The 19,800-nt window shown below is 39.1% G+C and overlaps 1 protein-coding gene across 4 annotated transcripts in view; it reads right to left on the bottom strand.

Annotated features, from left to right (window-relative positions):
• SLCO5A1 (solute carrier organic anion transporter family member 5A1) overlaps nucleotides 1-19,800 on the bottom strand; it is a 75,849-nt gene that overhangs the window by 8,828 nt on the left and 47,221 nt on the right. For 3 of the 4 annotated variants that reach the window (XM_064651282.1, XM_064651294.1, XM_064651287.1), the window contains 4 exons: nucleotides 16,866-17,064; nucleotides 6,981-7,140; nucleotides 3,584-3,825; nucleotides 239-303 (listed from right to left, as the gene is read on the bottom strand). In XM_064651282.1, the coding sequence (XP_064507352.1) occupies nucleotides 239-303; nucleotides 3,584-3,825; nucleotides 6,981-7,140; nucleotides 16,866-17,064 (666 nt within the window). Of the gene's footprint in view, nucleotides 1-238; nucleotides 304-2,090; nucleotides 2,336-3,583; nucleotides 3,826-6,980; nucleotides 7,141-16,865; nucleotides 17,065-19,800 lie in introns of all 4 variants that reach the window. The other variant, XR_010429754.1, reaches the window with a different exon arrangement.

Genomic DNA, 19,800 nt, shown 5'->3' with positions numbered 1-19,800 from the left:
AAACTGGAAAAATGTATCTTTTTGGGACAAAAATGTTGTTCTAGGAAGTCAGTAACAAAAAAAAAAGAGAAATAACTGCATTTTCAGACACGATGTTTTCAGAAACTATCAATTTTATGTTCCTAATACAGTAATCAGGCAATTAGTTCCAGATTTATGGAAGTTTAGTATTTTTATAGTACATTTAAGCTGAACATGGTGAGCTTTTATGGAAATGCTGAGCTACTGTAATACTTACCAAGAGTTCGTAATAAAACAAACTGCATTCCTAGTGCAAAGGGCCGCTCTCCATCTTCCACAGACCTAGCAGGCAAAAAGAAAACTCCACTATAGAAACATCCACAACAGATAGTCATCATGGTATGATCTGGCTCTACCTCATGGGTTTTTTCTCAGCTATGGAAAATTTTTGTCTAAATTTCTTCTATTTAGCTTCTACTATTGTTAACTCTTCTTGCTAGGAAAAAATACTGCCAACCCCTCCTGAACCTGTTTAATCAAAATTGCAATCATGCTTTTTAACCTTTCTTTACATAAGGCCTGAAGAATTTGATCTAAACCCATTAAGGAAATTTAGAGAATCCACCCAAAATGTTTATGGCTTCATATGATAGCTTTCTATTATTTCATATGTCTTAGTTTATTTTTCTTAATCTTTTTGATGTAAATTACAATTAATGGATAACTAAATTTCTGAAAGCTGGACTCAGTTTCTGAATTTAACAGATCTCTGCGTAGCTTAAGCACTTTGGAGCTACTTTAGGAAAAGTATCAGTAGAAACATCCAAACAGTCTCCTTAAACACTGCTCCTTTTCGATAGAAGTAATATAAGATTCTTTCAATTGGTTTCAAAGGAAAAATGTCTAGCTTACAAAAGACTAAATACAAAGTAACAAGATTCCACAGTGCAACTACAATTTTAATAAACCACAAATTATCTACTGATTTAAAAAAATATTTTCAATTCTTAACCTAAAGGTCTGAAATTAAGATAGACAGCTTCTAATGACATTGAAAACATAAGACAAAAAACAACAAAAAGTCTGCAGTCAAAGAGGTGCAGCTGTAAAATCAAGGTTTGAAGTCAAGCAATTGAAAAATTGGAGATACAACTTGGACCACAAACCTTGGACTGATGTACTAAGCACAATATGACTGTTCATGTGTGTGGGCCACCATTTTTTTACTGAACACTACAAAATCCTGCTGGAGATCTCCCTTATGCACCTCACTATTGTGAGGTTCACTGCAATATTAATGCTCACTGATTGCAGTTTGCCTTTGTGTGACTGCAATGCAACGACAACATTTTTTTATCAGGATTACTTTATAGGTGGAAAACCCAGAGACAGAAGGAATTAAGTCAGAAGTCTCTGAATTATAATGGTGCTGTGCACACAGTAGTTGAGGTAAGGCTGCATGAGCAACTGGAAGTCTGACATGCCCACCCCCAAGTGCCTGGCTTCACTGTCCTAAGAGTGATCTTTGAACCCATTTTGTAGACTTTTTGAAAAGAAACTGAAAGACAAATTCCGCAATGTGACATTGCACGTGCCCTCCATGTGTCAGCAGCAGGCTTCTGCATAAACCTTAGCCCTTTGAGCTCAGAAAGTGACAGCAAAAGACTGCTTGTCCTTGAGGGGGATGAGACAAAGATGTCTGCCAGAGGGTTTCTCAGCTGTGCTCACAACTGAACCTAAGGATAGCAAAGCAAAGTCCTGACCTGCCTCACATTTTCTAAGGTTCCACGACCTATTACAAAGATTTGCCATTATTAGTATTTTATAGAGGACTATTTGTGAGCAGCAGCAGAACATCAGCGGTCTCAGAATATCCAAGTGAAGCTCTTAAAAGACAACACTACCAGGAGAAAATTCCACTGGCTTGGGAAGACCATTCTCACAGTAAGAAAAGGCCCAAGACTGGTTTAAAGAAAAGCTCAATTTGAAGACAAATTTTACACAAAAACAGGACAAAAGGTGTCTCTATGTTAGCAATTAATGCAGCTAAACAGCTAGTGATGAGGACCTGACATGTACACCACAAGCATTTCAGGTTTTGTAGGGATTTACTTCAGATCAGCTCTAACCTGGTCCCAGGGACAGCATGCCCATTTGCATCTGGATCATTTTGGATGTGCTTCTGAAGAGCATCTGAAACACTGGAAGAGGCTTCCTAGAGATGTGGTTGATGCCCAATGCCTGTCAGTATTTGGCCAATGCCCTTATTAACAGGTTTTCATTTCTGCTCAGTCCTGGAGTGTCAGCAGTTGGATGATTAGAGAGACTATTTACAAGAGCATGTAGTGACAGGACAAGGGGAAATGGCTTCAAACTGAAAGAGAGTAGGTTTAGATTAGATTAGACTGTGAGGGTGATGGAACAGGTTGCCCAGAGAAACTCTGGCTGCCCCATCCCTGGAAGTGTTCAAGGCTAGTTTGTATTGGACTCTGAGCAACCTGGTCTAGTGAAAGGTGTCCCTGTCCATGACAGGGCAGTTGGAACTGATGATCTTTAAGGTCCCTTCCAACCCAGGCCATTCTATGATTCTATGATCATTGTAGGTCCCTTCCAACTAACTATTCTATTCTATTCTATTCTATTCTATTCTATTCTATTCTGTTCTGTTCTGTTCTGTTCTGTTCTGTTCTGTTCTGTTCTGTTCTGTTCTGTTCTGTTCTATCTTCCAGCTCATCTCCATCTGAAAGGAACTGACTTCCTGAACTCTGAGATCTTCAGCTTCAGATCCCAAACCAAACAGACATCTTCAAACCATTCCCTTTGTCCTTCTGTTACCAGCAGAAGCAATGCTTATCGGTGTGCTTTGTAAATTCTAGTAAGTAATTTTCCTCTAATTCTTTTTCCTTCTCTTTAAACAGCAGCAACATATATTATACAAATACAAATTTACTTTAGCAGTATAGCATACTATGTTTTCTCAGCTCGCTTGTCTTTAAAAATCAGGAGAACTTCACTTACAGGTGCCGTATTTTAAATGGACTAAGATGTTATAGGGAATGATTATGTTTATTAAACTAGATGGCAAAGATGGGAAAAGCCAATCCAAAAATCCAAATGTTTTTTTTCAAACTGAAAAATAAATGCCACTGCCTTTTCCTACAAAGACTGTATTGCTCTTTATCCTTAAACGACCACAGTGATGACACCACTACTACAGTAGAAGTTCAAAATTCTGGTGAAGGAAAAAAAGGGAAGACTCAAAACCAGGCATGTGGTAGGAATGAATAATTTTAGGAGAGAGAAAAAGATAATTTTAAATAGTAACCTTTTTCATCTGCATTTGAGAATCCAGACCATTGCTCTAAGAAAGCTGAAAATTTTTCAGGAGTAATAATTTTCTTACATGATGTGTTACTTGTTTTTAATTTATAACACCTGGAATTCACTGGCTGCTTCTTATTTCCTAAAGTGGGTTATCATGTTACATATTCTAAATACAAGCAAGTTTCACCCTATCCCTGTCAGCTTTATTCTATCTACTTTTTAAGGATACACGAGCCTGACAGGCACTGGTGACAGCGGGCACAGCAAAAATACTTCAAGACCATCACTGAGTTCTCACCTGAGTGTCACTATAATTGCTGATGGCTGGGCACATGCTGTTATGAGAGTAACAATGAAGAGAAATATCAGGAACGGGATGAGCGTGTTGCAGGTTCGATCACATTTCCCAGAGACAGCGTAGCCATTCTCATTCAGGTAGGTTTTGACAATCACCAGCCGGAGCTGACTGCGCTGGCCCACTGTTGGTGGAGTGATCACCTGGCGACTCTGGACACAGGCACATTCTGTGTAATTTCTTACCTAGGGAGAGCAGAAAAGAACATTTTCATATGAAAAAACCCACGTAAGAAAGACATTGCACAGAGACATGGTATGACAGTCCCGTAGTATTTCTCAATCTTGTGCCTTGAGCACTATTACACCAAGTACAAGGGAAGTTACCTCTCCAACTAATTTTAAAGCTGATAGGGACTCTCCATGATGAGATTGCTTTCCATTGCTTTATTTAGTCTGAGTTTTAAAAAAAAAAAATCTGGAATATTTTTTGAAAATTCTGCCAAGACAATTTAATTACTTCTGACAGGGAGGCTAGAGAAAAATACTGTTTCTGCTGTACTACAAAAACTGTGAGGAAACACTCTTTAGGCAGCACTGACAATGCTGTATTCTGAAACTTGGCAGGCTGCTGACTTTCATATTCAGGCAGCATCTTCTGCCATCTTAATGGAAAGCTACCCAGATCTGGCCAAAGAGCAACAAGCTGCACTTCATGCTCGAAGTCCAGGACCTTCCATCTGGATGTAGGTGTGGATCTGGACAGCAGCAAAAACACAGAATAAGGGGAAAGCAGAGACTCAAACAGTGAGACTGAAGGATATGATGGATTCCTAAATGGACAAAGAGAATGAAATTAAGAGACTGAATAAAGAAGTAGCATTTCACAGGCAAAGGGGATTTAATCAAGGTGAGGAAGAGCTAGATCAGAAATAGTCTTCTTTCACATTTATTTTACTTCTGTTTTCATCTAATCTAATGCAAAGAGGTGTGCAGCAGATCAGAATATTCCAGTGCTAGAGAAGAAATAGTTCAGGACCTATAAGATGTTACAGGAAGGAGCTTTTTGTGTCAATTTTTGCATTCATCAAATAGTAGACCACACATGCGCAGAAGCTACAAAACCCTCTTAAGTTTGCAAATTTAAGCACTTGGATATCAGGACATATTCAAATCACAGTTGTTTGTCAATTTTAGTGTATACCTTTGTATGCATCCATGCTATGATATAGCCTAACATTTCTTCCCATGGGATTTAGCTGAACATCTTAATATATCTATTTATCCAGGATTTTACCTCCCATTTTCAAAATGGGACTCTAGGTATTTTTTTCCTCACACTAAACAAATTCCACTACAAAGACAGAATGACTCATATTTCACATGCATTTTTCTATCCCACTCACTATTATAGCTTAGCTTTTTCAGAAAGTATCATTTATCTTCAAAACAGTTATGAGATGAGGTATTGATGTTGTTATCTCTATTTTGTAGCAAAGTAACTGAAACAGATCAAAAGTTTCACAAACATGGGTGACTAATTTGAGACAACTGGAATCCTTTTTTTCAGAACGTTTTCCATTAAATACAACTAAATATATTCTATATGTAAATTTTCATGCCCTCAAATACAAATTTAGGCACTCAGTGCATCCACAAATGGTACTTCTGGTTTCTGTTCATGTTCATCATCCAGAACATGAAGAATTCACCATTAGCTGCTGAGTTAAGACTTCAGGCCATGAAGCATCTTTTCTTAAATCATAGGAGGAGATAGTATGTTTCAAAATCTGTACTGAAGAGCACATACTCCTAAAGTATTTCCCTACCAAATTACTTGGCGCCAGTTTGATATCAAGTGAAATGCAGCAAAGATCAAACCTATATCTTAATCCAGGAAAGCACAGATTAGGTTTATACAGAAACTGATAGTTAACCACAGGCTCACATCACAGGCTTTTCCATATTGGGCCAAAGCAATTTTCTACTAAAAACCAGCAAGATAATCTAAAAAGAAAAAAAAAACTTTAAAGGAAACTAATCTGTTCTCAGTGACATCTATAAATGAACCTGCTTTTTCAGATCTGACAAAGCTCAGTGGTGGACCTAACATCCTCCTGCTTCACAGGCTGGCTCAGGACTGCAAATCAGAAGACTGACACTTTATAAAGTAAGCTTTCTGGAAAGCACAATCAAGCCCTGAGAAAATCAATGTTTACATTACTTCTTGTCTTTCTTAATTATCCTTTTTTAAAGGACAGTTCTGAAACAGAAGAATTTAAGAGTTCCTTTTTTTTAATGAAACTAGCATGACCATAATCATAGAATCATAGAATCATAGAATCGATTGGGTTGGAAAAGACCTCCGAGATCATCGAGTCCAACCCTTGGTCCAAATCCAGTCTATTTCCTAGATCATGGCACTCAGTGCCACGTCCAATAATGCTCTGTTGATATTTAAGTCAGATTCTACTTTTCAACTGTTTTCTTGTGTCCAGTCCTCAAAACTGCCAAATTTTCATGGCTTGATTTTACCATCAGGATGTCCTTCTCCAGTCCAGCATAATTGAAATACTGGGCTGTAGCAGAAAATGTATTTCAGAGAAAGAAAATGGATTACTAACATCTTTAAGGTTCTGGTTATTTGAGTTTGATGACAGCCCCTTCCTTTAGCCCGGATGAGGTTTAGAAAAAGGACATGGGAATGGTCAAACTGCTTTACAAGAGCAGAATACATGGGCAGTCTTCACCCAGCTGGACAAATAACAGACCTATCAATACACTGGTGCAGGTTCAAGAGCTGCTTGTGCAAAATGATGAGGCTGACACAAACACCAATGACATTAAACAGGCCCTAACTAAATTTAAATAGAAGTTTAAAACAATTCCAACAATCTGAAGAGTGAAGTTCTTCCTTCAGTTCAGAGAGGGAGTCAAAAAAAATCCCCAAACTGCTCTAAAAGGTAACACTGAGCTTGAAGAAAGACAGTATGACATGGCCACCCACATTCAGAGAAAGCTGAATTAGATGACACTTACTCAAGGTCCCCTCTCCAAGCCCTGCAGGAACATCAGAAATGCAGGCCACTGCCCTCAGGGATTTTGGGGTCTGTACTGGAAACACCAGCCCTCTCCACCCCATGGCACTCTCTCATTTGGAGAGGTTCACTTGGTACAAATGAACTTGTGCCTCAAATTTGTACATAACTGAATGGAAGAGGGATGAGACCATGCAATAGTAGCATTACCAGCCTTTCAGAACATGGAAAGACTCAGAGATGGACAAGTCAGCTGTAGAGCAATGTATATGAAGCTTAGAAGAGAGATGCTTGAGCCAGAAACTGAGCAGTCTTTGATCTGCACCAGTCCCGTGGCGTTACTCGCAGGTGTGAAGCACTTACCCCTGTGCTGTGGTTTCCACCACTGATGCAGCCAGCTAGACAAGGATTAAAATATGTTATTCCATCTGATCCACAGACAGGCTCGTACTCATGAATCTTACATCCGCAGTTAACATTACAGCTTCCAGTCAGATTCCTGTGGGCCATGGCAAGAGTGGGACTGAAGAAAGAAAAAAGAACATGCTAGTAGAGCAAGCACAGACATCCATATCCTCCTGTACAGAGGGAGCAAACATCCTACTCATTAACTCTGGAACTTAAGAGTTGATTATCAGAAAAAAACTGCATTAACTCTAGGTTATGTACATGACTTAAACAATATAGAAGAATACTAAAGTCATTCCTGCCATCAACTAAAAACACAATGAAAGATATAATAATAAAGTTTCAAATTTGTATCATATTTGCCTAGGTAATAGCTGTATTTTTCCCCTGTTTTTTTTTCCTTTAAGAGTCAAGACACCGCTATTTTATATGCCTATCCCAAGCTGTTGATTACTAGCGAAAGGCTCAGTGACAAGATGTAAGCATTCTGTGAACTAATGTGAACTAACAGGCATCTCTTCCCACGTACCAACAACTGTTTAGAAAAATTATTGCTTATATTATTCATATGTACATGTGAAATCTATGAAGCTCTCAAGATCTGGGACACTGTTCTGCTTTTACTAAAGGTCTGTAAAAGAACCAATGCTCCATTTGCCCTAGACCATTCCCCAAAATCTGGCCAAAGCTCAACTTTCTAGGTGCTCCCCTGAAGGGTTTGGTGATATAGAATGAAGGAACTAAAAGGAATTTCAAAGCTGAAGGAGATGTACACACCAAAGAGCAGGTTCTTCACTATTACTGCTCTAGTGAAATCCTGTAGTTGCAATTCAATAAGCCACATCTAATACTAATTAATATAATCACAGCTAGTATTACCTGAAGGCATTGTGCCAGAAGGTACCTGAAGGTATAGGAATAAAGTACTATCTTTTATCCTTGCTATTTCTGAACACACTAGTTCAGGTACCAAAAAGAAAATAACTGTTCCACTTCAATATACATACAGACATACCCTGAAACCTAAGTTATTTGCTGCTGTCATTATGCAGCCAAATTACAAGTGAGATTTTTTAAATGGCCCATATTATATTTTAATCTATTTTTACTACACTTTTCACATTCTCTGACTTGTTTCAGGTTGCTAAATTAATTTTAATAAGTGGTAAAGCAAGACTCCGCAGCATGGTTTATTGCTGGTTCAATTTTCTGCATCTCATTTGTAATTTCACCTTGGTTTAAAATGCTGTCAGCAACATGAATGCATTAAGGCAATGGAAAAGTTACCTGAATGATCTTATTCATACCAATCTATTGCCAGGTGATGGGGTTGGCTGAAGCTAAGGGCCATAGCTCTTGTTTCCTAAATCCCTTTCTGTGTAAAGAAATCATGGCTCCCGAATTCATGGCACCCACACTCCCTCTTCACTGCACAAAGTGATTCCAAGCCACTGAAAACTGAAAAGCAGCTGATATCAGCATTTTCAGGTGAAGCTTCTCCTATTACTTAGGAGTAATAGGATTTTAAGTGCTAAACAGCTGGAGAGAGGGTACCACACAAGGTGAGTAATATTTGTAGCAACCAATTTCCTGACTTCCTAGCAAAAACACTCTGTCAGGCAGTTCTTATCTCCTCCACAATAACTGTTAAACACAGTGGCCAATGCTAATAAAGCAGGTATCAGTGGGAAACACACATACATGCTTTGTGGATTCAGACATATTTCAAATGTTTCCTTCCCATCTTTGAGTCACAGCAGTTTAAATACCTGCACCAACATGGCTCCCTAAGACTTCACAAGAGTCTATGCTTAGTCTAGGAGAGCTCTGGCCAAAATAAAAACAGTAGCTTACTTCACTTCAGTAGTCCTTGAGAAAAGGCATGATACTCACATCTGAGATTCAAGAGTTAAAAATATGCTTAATGTGGGTTTTGGAAAGAATTCACATTATTTCAAACATGTCCCAAAGCTTTCTTCAGTCAATGCACTCCTCTACATTCTCCACAACAGTCATAATGTCAGAGACCTAGTTTAGCTCAGAAGACAGGGCCATGCAGTCTGTCATCCGCATGGATTCGTGACTTTCCATAGCTAAAAGTGCATAGTAGTTGAACAGGGAAGAAAGGTGGTGCTTTGAGAAGGCAGTTTTGGATAATTTTTTATCATGTGGGTTTTATTACAGTGGTATCAGAACCCTTCAGTGTGTCATTACGTTAGTTTGAGAGATTAAATACTTCATGTGTTACCTTTCACCAGTGTTTCAGAGACTGCAAAATGCTGCAGCTCATGGCTACAATCCCTGGTCTCAATCCACAGAGGGGTACAGCTTCTGGATCCACTCCCACAAGGCTGGATTTGCCCAGCTCTGTGTCACAAGGCTGTCCCTCCTTCATCTTCCTGCCCAATACTTTTAAACTAGTTGACAGTCTTTTCACAAATGAAGTGTCCACTGCATCATTTATCCAGCAGTTCACTGATTAGATATAAAAACTCAGTTCTAAAGAATACTGAAGCAATCCATGCAAGACTGAATGCAATAAAGAGGAGAAGTTGCAGGAGTGAAATTTAAAGGTCTTTTCCAGAAATTAGAATGTATGTATGAAAATTCCCAACTACAGAAGAAGACTCTGCCCTTTGCCCTTTCACACCTGAGTGGTAAGCAGAGCTGCAGGCTCCATTGTATTTCTGCCTGCAGTGCATGTGAATCCGGTCCAGAAGACCTGAGTTTTTGAGAATAAAAGCTAGTATGATCCCTGCAGAATCTGCAAAACCAGATAGAGCTAAGTACTGAGTTCTGTTGGGGCATGAGTGTTTGCACATGCACCATAAGCTAAAATATTGCCTTGGAAAATTACACTGGTATGCACAACCACTCCACACCAGGCACCACACTGTAATACTGAATTAATTGCTCTCAGTACTGCTCAATGGCCATTGCTGTTTAAAACTACCTCAAGTACCTCTACTCTAAGCAGATCAGTAGATATCAAGGGAATTTCAGCACCTCCTCACCCAGGCAGGAGCTGAACAGGAATCTGGATCCTCAAGATCCTGTACAACACATGCTCACAGCTTGCCATGGCTGCAGAGCCTCACAAGGGCTGCTGTTATCTCGTCTTCGCATCTGTGATGCATGAGCAAGACCACTGTGAAGATAAACAGCTAACATCAGACTTACTGCATTCCAGCTACCCCATGGACACCAGGGGATGTTCTCCTGCTCCCATCTTCTACACCTGACTAGACCAGGCTCAGCTCGGGAGCCACTCTTCGCACAGCAATTGTCATCATGTTGTCTGTCATCTCACCTCCTGTCAGCAGTGACACTAAGTAGTACAACTGCTGCTTAGAGCATTCCACTTGACTGGTTTTCTTGTATTTATATACTACTATTTGCTTTTGCTGAATATGCTTGTCTTTCCAGCTGTGCACTTTTGCAGTCAATTAAATATTACTATGTAGCTTTTAAATATTTATTGATTGTCTACTGAGCACACAAACCAGGTTCACAAATTTATCTCCTGGAGCTACTTTACACTTTATGGTCTAATTGGATGTTAACCAACTAGAGTCTTTCTTGTGCTACAAACAAATAAGGCACACTTTTAGCAACAAATTGCAGCTTGAGCAGGAAATTAAATATCCAAGACTAATATTGGTTATGTTGCCTTCTCAGCTATCAGCTGAAACTTGTCTTACTATATCACACTGGATTTCAGTAAGCAATATGCAGCAACACGTCATGTAGCAACAGACAAGACTTTTCCAGTAATCTCTCAACAGAAATTTTTCTCCGATGGAAAACACCAAATCATCAAAACATTCCTCAGGAACATATGGATTTCAGCAGCACAGTGACAGAAGTTTTTCACACCAACAGGAGAGGCAGCATTTTTGGAGTTTTACAAGATCTTAGTCTGCTTTCTGAGCTGGATGTCCCAAATGCCTGAATATTTGAGGTAAGAAGGGACTCCATGACCTGCCTGCGAGACCCTTGCGCCCACATCCCTGCTGACAACAGGGCTTTACCACACTGCACAGGGACAGGTCCAGGGGCTGGCCAGACTGCCGGGAAAGGCACAGCTCGGATTTCCCTCTCCAACCTATCCCAACCCGTGGGGCACATTCTTCTGACCTCTTATCCCTCCATCACCTAAAACCCTTCCAGCAGCAGATGAGTTGGGTTGTTCTACAGTCAGGAGAGCCCATTCCCCGTCTTGGTCTGCTTATGTAGCTAACTCGATTCAGCTGCATTGCTGAGAATTAACATGACACAGAGGTTAGGAAATCAGCTTAAAAAAAAAGAGATGAATGAAATCAGGCATGCAAGAAATGAGAAGCATGAAACTGGGAACTGAAGTGAGACCACTGTGATAATTTAATCTCAGGGGCATTTTTTTGTTTGGCCCAGAAGAAGACTTAAGTTTACAGATATGCAAAGCAAATATGCTCAAATTAATAACAAGCTACTACATGCTGTGTCTCTCCAGCTTTCACCACCTTTTATACTTCAGCATATCAGTGTAAGGTTTATGTGGGGGATTTCTTTTTGTTGTTTAGAGCAAATGTCTTTAACACAAAGAGGCTTGGTTTTTTGCATGCTTTCAAGAACATGTAATACACAAAATCATATATTAACTGCATTTCCAAAAGTTCATTATAAGACAGTTGTAAGAGGTTCATGATTTCATCTTTTTACCTTCTCTATTCACTCACTGTTCACTCCTCTTTCAATGATGGGAAACTCTCTACTAACACATATCTACATAACTCCATTTTCATCATATAGGATCTACCATATAGCACATATTATAACAGATTTCTTGAACACTTCTTTCAGGAAGGGATTGGGTTTTTTCTTGAAGGTATGTATTTTTTCTAGAAGTAAACTGAACTAAAGTACTCTGCTAATCCTGCCTTCTGACACTGGGAGGCTGCCTACTCTCCACAAAGGAAAACAGAACATTGATCCCTGAATTACTGCACAGCACATCACAGATTTACCTGCATCAGTCATAAAGATCAGGCTCTTATGGAAATTGCACCAAAGCTACTAAGTCCTGCTCATGAGCTGATCCATGGGAAAAGCATTCTAGTTTCACTGCACCAACTGCTTTAGATACACACAGGATTGTCTGAGAAACAGCCACTTTGCTTGTTTCAGTGGGTGCAGATGCTGACAACTTCCAACACTGCTGCACCTGAGCTGCCAAGGACAGCTATCATGCACGAGCACACTGACAGAAACCAGCCCCAAACAGAAGCATTTCCTGAACTATTCTTTCCATTACAAACAATGATGCCACTCCTTTCATTAATAAGATCGAACTGCAAGTTTGCTAAATGTGTGCTGGGACAAAACCCAGAATCCCATCTGACAAATTGCACTTATTCACTTCTCAAGGAGACTGTTCTGTGTCTCCATGACACAATACTAGTAAAGCTAATAAAGAGAAGACCTTTATTAGACATGACTAACAATGAAAGGGACTCTAGTTTCTAACATTTTTTTCTAAATCCTAGTCTTCTCTCCAACTATTAATCTGTGGAAGGCTTGTGGTATAGGAGTGAAGTAAGAAAAGCGAAAATATAAGGTGAGATTTATTTTAGAGCTGTGGTGTTTTTAGAGCTGTGATCTGTTATTTCACATACTCGGACTGAAACCTCATCGTGCTGGCAGTCAATGCACATACATTGGGGCAAAAAAAAGGTGGACCCTCTTCCCATGAGGCTACAATCTAAATGAAAAGCAGTTAAAAAAAAAAGCAAACCAAGCATGTCTGACTATATTTTGGTAACATCTAAACAAAGAATTGGCTTGCACATGGTTTTATTCATGTTTATTCAGATCACTGTAGTAACCCACAGGACCAAGAAAATACAAAGGAAAGGAGATCACCACATAATTTCTATAATATTAACATTGGGCTATATGATAAAAAGGATTATATTAATTTGATAGCAATACTTTTAGTTTGGTATTGAAGGACATTCTGGATGGCAGAGATCTGCAGTCTCCTTGTTGGCAAGCAGCTGGAATCGAAGCAATGATGCAATTTTTGTGTAGCTGTAAAACAAGGGACCCTCTGACTATGTTAGCTGGAATCTTTCTTTGTGTTATTGTTCTGATCCAATTAGTCACTGCCTTCAAGTTAAGGGAACCCACTGGCTGATTGGACTGAAATAGATACAAAAACTCAAACTGGTGGTACTAGAAGAAGAATACAATTTTTTTTTATAGGAAATGCCTCAGTAAGTCAATCACATCCTGTAACTACACCTTAATTGCACCAAAATAACAGAAAGCAATCAAAAAGGGTCTGTTTTGATTCATTACATATCGGAAATGTGAGAGATGGAACTGTACTAACCCAGGAATCTGTCACTATGAGTAAGCTCCCCATGGAGCTTGTTTTAGCTGCCTTATACCATAAAAGATGGAAGAGACAGGTCTGAAACAAACAAAGTAGCTGATCTCTGCTATTTCCCCTTTATCCAGCTCTGATGAGGCCACACCTGCAGTGCTGAGTCCAGTTCTGGCTCCCCAGTAAAAGAGAGATATGGATATACTAGAGAGAGACCAGTGAATATCCACTAAGATGATGAAAGAACTGAAGCATCTCTCTTCTGAGGAAAAGCTGAGACTGTGCAGCCTAGAGAAGGCTCGGGGGGATTTCATCAATGCCCATAAATACCTGAAGGGAGGGTACAAAGAGGACAGAGCCAGGCTCTTTTCAGTGGTGCCCAGTACCAGGACCAGAGGTAATGGTCACAAACTGAAATACAGAAGGTTCCCTATGAACACCAGGAAACACTTTTTCACTGTGAAAGTGACAGTGCTGACCAGGTAGGCTGCAGAGCTTCCCTCCTTGGAGCTATTCAAAAGCCATCTGGACAAGGAGGCAATTCACTGACTCAGGACTTCCCATCTGGATACTGGTTATGGTGCAAGAGAAGGGATGCCATATTATGGTTTGACATAAGGCTCCTTGTACTGCGTTCAAATATCAAACATGCCCTCAGAGACAAGGCTGGGGCATGGAACACCAGATTCTAAAATGCTGAGATGTATAATACAGAGGTGCCCTTGATCTTCCTGATAACAGAAATGCTGATGACACACCAACAAAAGCAAAACTGTGTGTTCCCAACATAAAACAGCAGAAAATCCTTTCTAATGTATTCTAATCTGTGCATGCCTCCAGGTCCCATCCACTTCCTCACAGCTGGTATAGTTGGAAAAATACTGAGTTATGAAACATACTGAATTACGAAATGTCATTGCCTACTTTTCTGAGTACTGGTATGCACATACTTCTGTGTTAACTGAAACCCAGCTTGTCCTTCTCCTCTGTATTGGTTTATGGCTCAATTCATCAGATTAAAACCCCCTACTTTTTAAATGTATAAGAAATCAACAATAGAAAGAACCACATTTGTCCAGAGATTATCCTGCAGGGTATGTCTGCACTGCCAAATGCAGTTGAGCTCTCTGGGTTGCTGCCAGTGCAGGTAGTTCACACATCAGACCCAGCACTGGCGTGTTAAGGTAGAGCATCATGCAGTACATTTATTCCAAACTGTGTAGCTGTACTGCTTTTTCTATCTGATCTAGCCTTGAACTGGCTTTGATGTCCGTATACTGCACTACACTGGAACCACAGAATGAAGTATGTGTTTTATTAAACCTCAAAATGAAAGCATGCTTTTTTATTACATGAACAATAACATTCTTTGATGTCTGAGCTAAGTTGCCTACTAAGTAAATGATTTGAAGCTATCAAATTATTGACCATGAGGATTAAGAGAATGTTTATCATGTCAGATATTCAAGATTAATTTATGTGTAGTGCTGCCTTTTTACTATCATTTTGATAATAAATCTGGATTTGACCTCCATGTTAAAAAAAATCTGGCTGAAACTCCTGAACTATGCTTTATAACATGCTGATAATTCTCAATTTCTCATGACATCACAGTCTAATTACATTAATTTTTATACTCATTTCAAAGAGTTTATAAACATCAACACTTGTGAGAATTTTGCCATTACCATTTCTCACCTCTTTTCTCAATAAGAACAATTAGATGAACGTAAAGAAGTAATGCTACTGCAGATTTTCACACCACCTGTGAATAGATGCCTATTTCAATTCATGTTATGTATTTATTGCAAATGTTATTACTTACTGACAAAAAAAATATTAGATACTCTTACAATTCCATCATGACGGCTATGTGTTACATAGCAATAGTATGCTGTGTCTTCAGTTTAGAAACAGATTTGAATCAAATAGGACTTTTTCCCCCAACAGAAAGATACAGTTTTCTCATTAGCCAGGCACGGACATTCTGACTTGCCATACAGATCAACTAATTGTTATCTGGAATTTATATTTTCATTCCTAATAATTTTCAGTTTTTCATCTACACCTACAGGCTGTCACAAACATTAACAGCAGGTGGACACTCAAAGCATTCCACCCACTTCTTTCCTGTCCCTATTCTCTCCTTCAGCCCACTACGCAGATGAGGATATATCACCATGCTACAGACAGCCCCCCATCATCGAGCTTTAACTCTAGATACTAAGAATACAAAGGAGTAAACCAGTTTTCTATCAGCTCATGATTTTCAGTTCCTGGTTTTCTTTGCCCTAAGATTAAGGTTTGACAGCAACGTAGTAACACCCAGAAACAATCCATGCAAAACATTCTCGGTGTAAACAGTGTCTATTTTCTTCCTCCCTTGATTCCCACTTTGACTCTTTGTTTTTCACTTCCTAGATCACGGCAACACTGTATTTTTTCTCCATTTGATCATCTCTTTTCCTGCTCCACACTTCTACACTCTCTTCAAAATGTTAAAAGAGTCCAGAGCTGAGCCCTAAAAAGAAGGTAAACAAATGGATCTGATACCCAGTACCTGGTCACAAATAAAAGGCAGATGCATCTCAGATGTAAAAGAAAAGAGAAACATTGCTTCAGATAGGTTCACACTCCTCAAAAACTTACTCTGTTCTTGTTTTTAACCTATACAAAGAAGGCAATTTTGGGGAAAATTTAATGTACAAAATAAGAAAAAATAAAAGCTCATTATAGGGCTTCCAAGGAATCACCTCTGAGTGAAACTCTCAGAACTTTTAGCACACTGTCTTCCCTCCAAATACCCCTTATTTTTTTTAAAATGCCCTTCCATGCATTTCCTAATGTCACGGCCTAAATTCCTCACTCCCAAGTCTTTCCTACATCCACATCTTTTTTCTCATTACAGCCTTCTTCACTTTCAATGTAACTTTAGGAGACATGATCTGGTCACTGTCTTGATGATGACCCAGCAAGAACTGGAGGGCATTCATACAACTAGTAAGTGCACCAATAATGTTGACAGCACATCCACTGGGGTTTGTCCTCTCAAACAGGGACTGTAAGACACCAGATCTAAGACACCATTATAGTGATAATAAATAAACCCATTCAGAAATAGTTTTTATAATCCCTTTAGTATTCTCACAATTTTCATGATAATAAAATATTTTGAAACATCAACTAAATTCTAAGTAATCTAGAGAGGATCCTACTCTTATTTTTCTGCAACAATCACTGAAGTTCACTCTAATGCATTTCCCCACTCCTCAAAAGGGTGGGTTACTATGTAACCTTAATTATAAAGCAGATGTAAAAAAGAAGTGCCACACAGTAACAGCATGTGTTTATATCACAATACTCACTGAATTCTCATTTGAATATGAGGCTTCTTCAGTACATCAGCTATCAGCATTTTTTACATTTCTAGATCAGGCTTATTGGAAAAAACTGGGTTTGCCACAGATACTTACCCAGTTGTGTAAGGTATATTTATTCCCCCTAAATTAATGCTTTCACATCCAACAATGAAGAGTGTCGAAAAGCACAGCAGAGATACACCACTGCAGATCATAGCCAACTTTGCAGACTCTCTTGCACCAAGTTTAAGTTTTTTTATAATGTAGCCACCTAGGACAATACCAACACCAGCACTTGGGACAATAATCACACCTGCCGGGAAAAAATTCAAACAACATTAAAACAGGACCTACAGAAATGGTATAAAACATAAATATTGGTTTCATGCCCTAATTAGATGACTGCTCCATTGTCTGATTCTCTGCTAGCAAACTGAGTCAGACTTTTCAAACCTTTGGAGTGTTGTCAAAGAATCTATAAAAGCCTCCTTATGATATTAGCAGCAGTCAAAGCTCTATAAGAGAACTATTGTACTTCCAAGCAGAAACATTGCTTTGTATTTATTTTAGAATGGGGAGAAGGACTACATATTGGTCCAGTTTAACTCCTGAAAATTTGAAGAAATCTGGACATGGACATTAATTTTCCTCCTCCTACTCTCATGATTAATTCCAGCGAAGCACAAGTGCTAACCTCAGGCAGGACCCCAGAAGCCTGCCCACCCTGGAGTGCACATGTCAGCCTGGCTGCAAATTCTGCCTTCTGGATACTTTGAACAGCACCTTCCCAGCCAACTAGCAACAGCACAAGAGGAAATGGCCTCAAGCTGCACCACGAAGGTTCAGCTTGGACATCAGGAAGAATTTCTTCACTGAAAAGGGGGTTAAGTACTAGATCAGGCTGCCCAGGGGGGTGGTGGAGTCTCCATCCCTGGTTCAAGACATGACCAGATGCAGCACTTAGCGCTCTGGTTTACTGACGTGGTGGTGTTCAGCCAACCGTTAGACATGATGATCTTGGAGGTCTTTTTCAACCTTAATGATTCTATGATTCTACGATTCCTACATCAGCACTCCAATTCATCTCAGCACAGAAATGTGGAGTGTAAACTGATCAAATGCAATTAAAGAAATTAAGATACTAGAATTAGGGTAAGTTTAAGACACAAAAGATGCACCTATGAAATTTCTGCTGCTCTACTGCTGCAGTTATAAGGTGGCAGTTCAGCAACACATCCCTGGGTTGTCCTCACTTGTCGGGTCCTGAGGTCATGTAAAGTCAGCAAATGTCTCGCACTTTTCTTCCCTCAGCTTTTGCTTCTGACATTTGAGAAGGTCTTTAAAGTAAGGCTTTGCTAATAAAGATGCGTTCCACATAAACATGGAATTTGAACTACTTTTGGCAGCTGCATCTACAGAGAAGCTAAACTTTATAATCCAAATTATTAGAAATGTTGGTCTTTTTAAAGAATCCAGTAAGACTATCGCTTACAAATACCTTTAATATTACTGCAAAGCATACTCATTCTCTGTTAATTCATCTAAGTTCAATGGGACATTACATTTATAAAAATGTTGAGATTGTGAAAGTAAGAATAAGAGGTAAAAATAGCTGGCACCTTATTTATATTGCCATCATCAATGGCATTATTGAATAAAATATCATTTCATGAGGAAGATTCTAAACAATAACCCTTCACAGAATCAAAAACATCTTTCTCATAAGAGCAGAAATTAAATGTATAAGCTGCACAGGTTCAAGACATAAAGCCTGGCACACGGCATTTTTGATGATGATTAATGTCAGGTTTGTTTAAAAACAGAAAGAAATTGAGACTTAAATAAAGAATTGCTGCTTAAGAGATAAGAAATTACCAATAAAACCTTTAGATGAAGAGATTCAGGAAGCACATGTACTCAGCCAGCAATGAATGTATTAAGCATAGATGTATAATGTAAATAACACGTAAATTCTCCTTTTGCTAATCAGAAAATTTTTAAACTTGACATGTCTTTTACTATATTAGCCAGTAGCAATCTAATACAAAATCTCTAAGTATTCCCTTCCCTTTTATCCTACAAAAAATATTTATAAAATTAACAACTGTTGACATTAATACTACATTTAGGAGTTGGGATTGTGTAAGCAGCTCTCACTCGTTCATGTTGCACATCCAGCCTGAGATACTTCTTCTTCTCATTCATTATAATACTCTTTATCAAGTGATTTATAACAGGGAAAACAACAGACATTAATAACTTCACACCCTGGACAGGGTGACACCAGTTTTACCTCCTTTAATGTACTGGCTGTTGAATATTTTTTCTGGCAAGAACGTTTCCAGTTTATCCTGAGAATGAAGCAAGTCGTGGAGTAGGAATCCTATCAAGACTCATTACAGTAAAACTCCTGTGAGTGTGTAACTACTCAAAGCTTCAGAGAGCATCACCATCCCATCAATGTTTCTTCCTTATACACATAACACAAGGATTTCACGCCCTGAAGAAAATCTCATCCCAGAAAGCTCTCAAATAGAAAGCACCACATGGTGCTTCTCCAACTTTTCCCCTCCACACTCCAGAAAGATTCCTTGCATTTCTTCCAGTCACTGCAGGTGACAAGTGATTCCCACTTGAAGTCTATGTGTCTTCCCTCTTTCTTCTGCTACTTTATATCTTTTTCTTGACTGATGCCCCTGGGCAGCTTCACCCCTGTCCCCACAACTCACTCCACTCCATTACTTCTTCTCATGCACAGTATCTGAAAGTATGGGGGAGCAAAGAACTACCCAGCCTACCAATTAGCAGCTATCCTATATGGTAAGCACTATGGAGAAGTTAAAAACATGCTTATAAAGACAAATGTCTTTCATGCAGCTAGAAGAGGAGGAACCTCATCTGCATGACACAGGCCCTGATTCTGCACAACATTTTGGCCTCTTTTCCTAGGAAAGTTGCAATCTCATCCACTCACAGAGCAGCATAAAGCTTAAAAATTTGTGGTTTGTAGCTCTGTTAAAAGTTGGACGTGGCTGTACACTGCTGGGGC

The sequence above is a fragment of the Pseudopipra pipra genome, chromosome 1, assembly GCF_036250125.1.
Source record: "Pseudopipra pipra isolate bDixPip1 chromosome 1, bDixPip1.hap1, whole genome shotgun sequence".
NCBI lineage: Eukaryota > Metazoa > Chordata > Aves > Passeriformes > Pipridae > Pseudopipra > Pseudopipra pipra.
This window is presented reverse-complemented; position numbering and strand designations above follow the sequence as displayed.